We start from the raw sequence: 8,633 nt of genomic DNA, 5'->3' as shown, positions 1-8,633 counted from the left end.
AAGGTAGATGCGTCAAAGAACATTTTTTTTTTTTTTAAAGTTCCTTTTGAGTACTTGTTCCTTTTGAGTATTTAATAAAGTAGTTTGCAAAGTAATGGCTTCTCCATCAGCAATAACATAGGGTCAGGGCGATAGCAAAAGAAGCCCCAAGCGTTGATCTCAGGAGACAATTCATGGGGAGAGAGCGGAGCAACAGGCGGGGGTTTTCACACAGCGTTCTGTTATCAACCTTGGCCATTGGGGTGACGTTAGAAAACGTACAATGGCTCCTTATGCAGAGTTGCCCTGTCATCTCTTTGAGGAATAGATTGATGCAGTTATTACTCACTCCCTCAAGTCAGGCCACATTCCAGTACATATCTATGGCCTATCACTGGAGACAAGCAGTAACTATAATTCCACTCTGTGTCTTCCTCCCCCCCTGAACCTTGCTTGCTCACGTACTCTCCAGATGGTCAACTATCTTGGTTTATGACAGGCTGTAAGTTAAACTGGGGCCTAGGTCAAAGGTGATCTCTCGACCCGCAGGTAATCCCCTCCCTAGCCAGGGGGAGGGTGATCTGCTGGCATGTGTTAGTGCTAAATTGGAATTCTAGTCTAGGGTTACAAGTTGAATCTAGTCGTTCTAATGAGAGTATTACACCATAATAAACAGTTAGTATTACACACACATTTTGCCATTGCAGAGAGCTCTGTACTTTTTATGTAATAAAGCCATTGCATATTTTGTTTTGGAAAAGCAGGGACTGAGCCCCTTACACACACACACACACACACACACACACACACACACCCATGCACTGTCTGTCCTGTGTTGTCCTGTTTTTGCCTGTTTTTGCATTTGTATTTGTACTTGTTTTGTTCATGTATATGTGAAAAAAGCATAAATGCACCAGTGTTTCCTCCAGGAATTTTGACATTGGTGGCGGATAGCCCTGACCGCGCCGCGCAGCGCGCGCGATATTTTTTTCGCGTGCACGCGCATGAAACGCGCGCGCACGCGTTTTCCCCCCCGTTTTTTTTCTCAAAACAACGACCTCATTTCAGCCAAAACTAGAGGATGGCCAAAAAAATTATAATGAATATACAGAATATAAACTTGTGGCTGACAGTCACATACACACACACAAAGATCATCAGCTATAATATAATACGAAGTAGGCCTACATGAGCACAAAAGCGGCTAACGTTACTGATTAACTGTTAACTGTAGTGCAGAGAGATGGTAGTCGTAGGCGGCGTATCAAATGACAAAGCTAAACGTTTAATGAAGGACATGAACGATTGTCAACAACACACTCAAGCAGTAAATAGAACAGTCTAAACAACTTGGGTACTACGCACTCAACTGCGGACGGAACAATACTCTCAACCTATAGTTCCGTGCGTGAATTATGTCAACCCACCACATTACAGAAGTAAAATCACAGTCAGATGGAGCATTCGGTAAACAGCTGAGTATCAGCTGAGTTAAAGAAAACAAACTCTTACCTTTGATGACACCCACATCAGCCCTGTTTTCCCGTACTTCTCCCGTGTGTCTCTGAAGGTCCAAATGTTCCCTGAATTTTAGCTGCATGTTTTTCCAGCATGTAATTCTGTTGTCAATAAAAAAATCGTCTCCCCTTCTTTTCCCCTTGACAATCCTGTGTCGTTGCTAAAGTGACGGCACATAAGAATAGTTTTTTGACTTGCTAATGTCTGCTGATACACCAACACAGCTAGCCGATGCTGATGGCTCTCCCGCTGTAGTTGTAGTTGTAGCTGGTGGTGGTGGTACCCCGCCATAAACGCTGTTAGCTGATCCACCACCTAGCTTCTTTGGTCCTGCCAGCCATGCAGTTTCGGGTCGCTCATAGCCACTGCTAGCTTCAGCAATGTTTGAAGTGTCTGGGACATCTTTTTTCTTGAAAAATCCATCCATCTGTCGCTGTTTTCGTTTAATTTTTCGAAGAAGCTCTCTGGACTGCAGCTGCTCCCGCGTTAGCATTAGCATCCATTTTTTCTTCTCCCTTCTCACCGTCACAAGCTCAAATGACACTTGTCGGCCGATCTAACTCTTAACACTCACTTACAGGACTTCTGACACCATGTCGTGTTATTCTATTAAACATACACGTGAGTCCTTCTGTATTTCAATGTAAGTGTCTTTATTTTAACTCGCTCTGTAAGCTCTACAATACCGGTCTCTTGTTGTCTCGTCGTAACCTGCCCACCTGACCTGGGGGGTATTACATCAACGTCGCTAAAGGAAAATCCTGGCTTATTTTTGATAACTCTCGCGAGACCTATCAGAATATGCCTGGATATTTTTAAGAACTCTCGTGAGATTTATCAGACTAAACCTGGATTTTCCCTTTAGCGATGTTGATGGAATACCCCCCTGATGTCACTACGGTGGCCTGTACACAATAACAATAATACCACAGTTCACATTTAGACCAATCAGGAGCCCTTGTGTCATGTCGTCAACTGAATGTCATTAATCTGATTTTGGATCAGCGGTTAGAGAGAGATGGGCGTGGATTTAGGTGCACTTTTAGTCAACATCCATTATAGCGCTGATCTAGGATCAGATATATTTTAATCAGCTAAAATGTTCAGATTTTTTTTTTTTTTTTGAGAACTTTATTTTTTTTGTGTGTGTGGACTGAATCAATTCGTGGCGGAGGAAATTCATTCGTGGCGGCCCGCCACCAATAAATGCATGTAGAGGAAACACTGTGCACCTTCTGTAAATGCCAAAACAAATTCCTATATGTGTCAAGCATAATGGCAATAAACGTTATCTGAATCTGAATCTGAATCTGAATCTATACCTATCTCCTGCATTTACCCTCTCTCATTCCAGAGGTTCCTGGAGGAGTCTGACCGGCAGCTGACTGCCCTGGGGGAGGTGTTGAAGGAGAAGATGGACGCGTTCCTCTCGGAGCTCCGGGAAGGCCCACGCTGCAGTGAACGAGAGTGTGTACAGGAGATCCAGAGTAACGTGGCTAAGATCAGCCAGGACCAGGCCTGTCTGCAGGAGGTCCGCTCTGGCCTCCAGGGACTCATACAGGAGAACGACCCCTTCCGTTTCCTCGAGGTGAATGAGTAAATGAATGAATGAAGGAATTAATGCTTTTAATGAATGATTAATGAATAAAGATATTCCAGCTTGAGGCAACACGGTATATAAGGGGAAAAACAAACTATTGAGGATGAACACAACAATGTAGTCTTCTCCAGTGGGCAACACGATGACAGGCCTTACTATTAGCCTCAGGTGATGTTTTAAAAACAGTAATGTTTGTTCTGGTTCCTGGAATTATTGATTGTTATATAATACTCTGTTTTCTAATTTGTTGTTGTAGGGGTACAAATCAGCTGGGAAAAGGTTAGTACTTGTGTGTCTGATTATTGGAAATATCTGTGTCTCTTTTGTGGAGTGTAGTACTGTACTTATTCAATGGTGTGTGTGTGTGTGTGTGTGTGTCTCCTGGCAAAATGGCCCTGTCCAGGAGCTTTAGTCTAGCCCTACTTCTAATGGTTAGATCTTTTGCCTAAAGGGTCTTACCCTGATAGGATTCTGAAAATGCTCAGGCTAGTGTCGATTAGACCAGTACCTGGACCAAGTACCAAGACCTGGAAGTAGTGGTACAGTTGTCACAAAGAAAACAATAGGCAATGCACTCCACCACCACGGTCTCCTTTTTGCAATCTCCCCAGAAGTCTCCATTACTCAAGAGTATTAAATCATTTTCAGTTTGCGTGTTCAATAAATTTTTCCTGTGTCATTTCTCTTTATTGCACATAATGGATTGGACATTATGGATTGGAGTGTTACAATTGTGTAGATTTATTGAGTTAATACCAATGTCTAGTCTAAATTGCATGTGAATAGCTGCAATGGAAATATGTTGAATTAAAAAAAAAAAATCTTACTGTGATATTTCATATCTAACATGGATCTGTGTGTTTGTCTCAGCTTCCGCCGACAGCTGAAGAGGCCTCTGTGCGACCCAGAGTCTTTCCCTGTCAACACGGACACACTGGGGGAAGACATGGAGGCCAAGCTAGATGCCTTCCTGTCCAGCACACGCAGCCATGTCATCGACTACATCGACTCCCTCTGTGAGTTAAACATGGGGAAGGAGAATTTGGGTTTGTGTACACACACACACACACACACAACTCTCATTGATCAAATTCTCTCTTTACTGTGCTACTGTCTCAGATTTTGAGTTTTTTTTTAACAAATAATAAAGTATGATAAAATTAAGGAGGATTGTATGTATTGTCTCCCTTTAGGTCCCATAGTAGATGGCGAGGAGGGGGAGGAGGAGGAGGAGGAGGAGGAGGAGGATAGAGAGGAGGATGAAGAGGATGAAGATGGAAGTGATTATACGCAAGAGGAAGAGATGAGGAGTGAGGGAGAGGAGGAAGAGGGACAAGATGATTCAGCAGATGAACTTTACAGGGTGAGTGATGGTGAGGAAGATGAGGAAGAGGAAGAAGAGGAAGATGAAGGCATTCGCTCAAATTGAGGATGTGACATTAGGGACTGATCTAGCCGTTTTGGGGCACTTCTCAAACCATATCCATTTGTCATCTATGTTTGAGGGGAAATATATTCCTGTGTGATGGCGGTTTACATCCCTCAGATGCCTTTGTGAAAGGGCACAGAATGGTTTGGTTTTTGACCAAAGTTGTTATATACTTTCTGAGCGAGCACTCTCTGGTATAGGCAACGTGAAGTAAGCGTGTCCAATCTTAAATAACTATATAAATATGTATTTGTCCAAAATGTGTGTGACCCCCCCCCCCAGAAGAGGATAATGCTAAACTAATCCAGCTATGGGTGTTCATTATTGGAGTGCACTGGATAAAAGAAGGGATTTAACTAAATATGAATGTCTGGACAAACCATAGTGGCTCGCCGTTGTTAATACACCGCTGTGCATTTAGCTGGTATAAGCATACGTAATGCTGATGTGCTTCACCACATTGCTTTAACCTGTCAGGGTTCAGGTCAATCCCTACAGCACTCATAGGGCTTTCACACCGGCAAAGAACCGTGCCGGTTCGCGTTCGCGTTCGGAAACCTCCTTACATTATGGAGCGCCAACGTTCGGAGGCTCCCAAACGCGAACCGGCACGGTTCTTTGCCGGTGTGAAAGCCCTAGCAGTCCTCTTGTTCTTCGTCTCTGGTTTGGGCCTGGATACGTCTGGAAAGACAAGACTGCATCGTAGGGCAGAACTGTAACGGTTCTATAATGTAATGAGTTGACAGCATTCCGCTATTATGAATGAATTAATGACTATGTATTAAAGTAGTCAGATGACTTTAAAAACCAAAAGAAGTGGTAGAAGAGTATTAGGAGTTAATTTATACAATACTTCAACAGCTGCTTGTAGGTTAATGTATAGTTTAACTTAAAGACATTGATGTGCTTGTTATAATGTTATGTTTGTTGAAGATGTCTGTGATTAACTGTTTCATTTGAGGTGCTAAGCAGAAAATCTATACATGCAAAGGACAAACATTTGAGGTAAATCTGCATCCGAATGTTTTGTACAGTTCTCTATCTGTATAGTATAAAAATTATATTGTAGGCCTATGTCTTTTTTTTGTCTTGCAATGGGTGAGGTGGGTTTTGCACAATGTTACAAAAGTGTACCTTGAATTTTTAAAATGTGATTAAGTTTATTTTGGGATTTTGATACGGGAGTGTTGCATATTTGTCATGAGACAAACTGTATGAATGACTTAAATAAAATAAAGTTGCAATATTTATTCTTTTGAACACTTTTTTTACGTAACGTCCTGCTCCTCCATAGAGGTGTCCACATCGAATAAATGTAAATACATTTCAACGTTGTTGAAAATCAATGACACCCTCGCTAGTCAAGTCAATGCAATGGACTCTGTGAGTAATCCCCACTACTACCTAGTTAACTAGAACACTACTTTACATTCTTAGCAGGCTCACAAAACAAGCTGGGTTAGTTGGGGCCTAGCAATTGACTAGCGAATGTGTCATTGATGATTATCAACATTACAAATATTTGATCGGCTACCGACTTGTAGTAGGGAGCAAAGAACGTTGATCCGATGAAGCCCAAAAAAATCATTAGAGGACAAGTTGGAGAAGTGAAGGGGCGCTTGGTGTCAGCCATGTAAACGAGGGTCTCCAGTTAGTGGGAGGACACTGGTAGAGAACAAAGGTACATAATAGGTTAGTCAAATAGAAATGAGAGATGGAGGCAGTCAAGAGGAGAGAGACCCTGGTAATGGAGGCTGAGGAAAGAGTGAAACTGAGCCAGGAAAAGGGGAAGGAGTGGATGAAAATCCCAAAAGACAGGCAGGATGTGGAGTGAGAAATGCTCAGAATGTGGAAGGTGAAGGAGAAATTTGAAAAGCATAAGAAAGGGATGGAGAAAGGGATGGAGGCAGTCAAGAGGAGAGAGACCCTAACCCTAACCCTGACCCTAAGAAACAGATGGAGAAAGAGAACCTCATGTTCTCGTTGAGAGTGACTCCTCTGATGGCTCAGCTGGTACACAATCAGGCAAACCAGGGGACAAGCCTGGTTGGTGTGGCCCTGGCTGAGAGTGTGTGGCCATACAGAGATAAGGCAGGGAATTGCACATGCTGGTGCCGTTAGCCTGCAAACGTTATTATCAAACATGGATCAATTTTGTGTGTAGTAATTTTAATAAAAATTATAATTCATGCAGTCTTGGTGTCCATTTCAACCATTAAAAAAAAGAGAGAATATAATACACTGTCCGGTTTGTCCGATATTCCCTATTGAGTGATGAGATAACTTAAGGTATTTGAGAATCAGTGCATTCCCTTCATTCTCTCTATCTGGCTGCGTTTGTAAATACACTCAGAGAAGCCGAAGCGCACACTGGGTTCAACGTCATAGGGACCAAGTAATTTGATTGGACAAGAGGCATTCCATGAGTGCTGATGAGATTTCCAGAGTGAATTTACGAACGTAGCCTCTATCAACCAATGGAGGCTGGTGGATGGAGGAAAGGGGGAGCACGGGCTCATTGTAATGGATGGAACAGAATAATGAATGGCATCAGACACATTTGTTTCATCCATTACAATGACAACGTTCTCTCCATGTCCCCATCCGCCTGCCTCCAAACTACCAGTCGTAGCGGCGAAGCAGAGATCCTGCAATGTGTTGAGTTGAGGTCAGGTACTGAGGAGATAACAGGCTTGAAGGAAATCATTCAGGATAACACAGGATAGCTAATGTATGTTTAATATACTGTACTGTACTGTATATATATATATATAAAATATCATTTTCATATTCATTGTGATACATTTAGACATTTGGCACCAATTCAGTTCAGTTTCACTGTAGACAGGCCTATTTTTATTGTTTATTTACAATGTGTCTTCTGCTACCATGTATTTACAGTATTTGTTGCTGTCAGTGAAACATCATTAAATCAATTTAAGAGTAATAATAAGGTGCTCTGCTAAGGAGTCCTGCAGTTTGTTCATGAGACGTGTCTCCTGTTCATCTCCTCCAGCTCACAGGTCGAGACAAGAGTGAACAATGTTGATACCCCTGCTGCACCCCCCTTGTTCCGGGATGCTAACTAACTAACTATGCTAACTAATATCTAAATTATCTCTTCTCTTATTTGCCCTTATCACCCCTTGTATGGTCTCCCAGAGTTTTCTCAACATTTGTCCTCAACATCTTGTCATTAAACAGCTTTTAAGGTTAACCTCTTTAGCTTTATGCCCTATTTGACTAATTTCAGCCTGGAAAAAAGATCCAAACTAAAGCGCTTCTAACATTACAAATATGATGATCAGATGCAAAATCAGGATGTCATTTGTCAGGTAACACATAGAAACTGTGTGTGGATATGCTCAGATCATAGTTCAGAATAACATACTACACATGACAAGGAGATAAAGTAAACAATAATTAAATTAATAATCAAATTAAAGAAGAATTTGGGCCCATTTATGGTCTTGTCCGGCTCATTGACCAACATTGTCCGTTGGCTTAGGAGTGGCTGTGGTGCAATTAGGAGTGAAGAAAAGAGGTAAAACACATTAGAGATGAGATAATTAGCGTCGTAGAATGAACCATTACATGGGATTATTCATGTTGAATAGAAAACACATGGCGCATAACAACCTAACTCTCACACATGCACATTCTTAGAACAGGGTGGTACTGTACTGCACCTATAGAACCTAAAAAGACGTACAGGGACAAGCCAAACATTCCTTTTGAGTTCTAGGTAGCACCTTTTGTCTAAGGCTATTGTTTTAGCTTCCACTGGAATTAAGAAGTTACAAAACAGAAGCATAACATAAACTGGTGTAATCCTACAGTAGATAAAGATTCAGTTGTAAACATTTAGCAGACGCTTTTATCCAAAGCGATTTACAATTAGGGATTACTGGGACAGTCTGCCTGGAGTAATTTAGGGCTAAGTGTCTTACTCATGGGCACACTAGTGGTGGTGTTCCCAGGTGGGATTTTAACTCAAGACCTTCTGATCACCAGTCCAACTGACTGTCCACTAGGCCACCACCACTCTGCCCTACAAAGGGGAACATGAGTTTTATAAGTCTTACCATGAGTTATGCAAGTCTTTGA

The 8,633-nt window shown here is 42.0% G+C and overlaps 1 protein-coding gene across 1 annotated transcript in view; it reads left to right on the top strand.

Moving 5' to 3' along the window:
* LOC308169416 (uncharacterized protein) overlaps positions 1-7,565 on the top strand; it is a gene marked incomplete at both ends in the record, with an annotated part of 13,952 nt that extends 6,387 nt beyond the window's left edge. The window contains 4 exons of the mRNA XM_080544098.1: positions 2,852-3,085; positions 3,354-3,376; positions 3,968-4,113; positions 7,543-7,565. Of these exons, the coding sequence (XP_080400224.1) occupies positions 2,852-3,085; positions 3,354-3,376; positions 3,968-4,113; positions 7,543-7,565 (426 nt within the window). The remainder of the gene's footprint in view (positions 1-2,851; positions 3,086-3,353; positions 3,377-3,967; positions 4,114-7,542) is intronic.
* Positions 7,566-8,633: the final 1,068 nt, after the last annotated feature.

Source organism: Nansenia antarctica (assembly GCF_963989245.1).
Source record: "Nansenia antarctica genome assembly, chromosome: 13".
Taxonomy (NCBI): domain Eukaryota; kingdom Metazoa; phylum Chordata; class Actinopteri; order Argentiniformes; family Microstomatidae; genus Nansenia; species Nansenia antarctica.
This window is presented reverse-complemented; position numbering and strand designations above follow the sequence as displayed.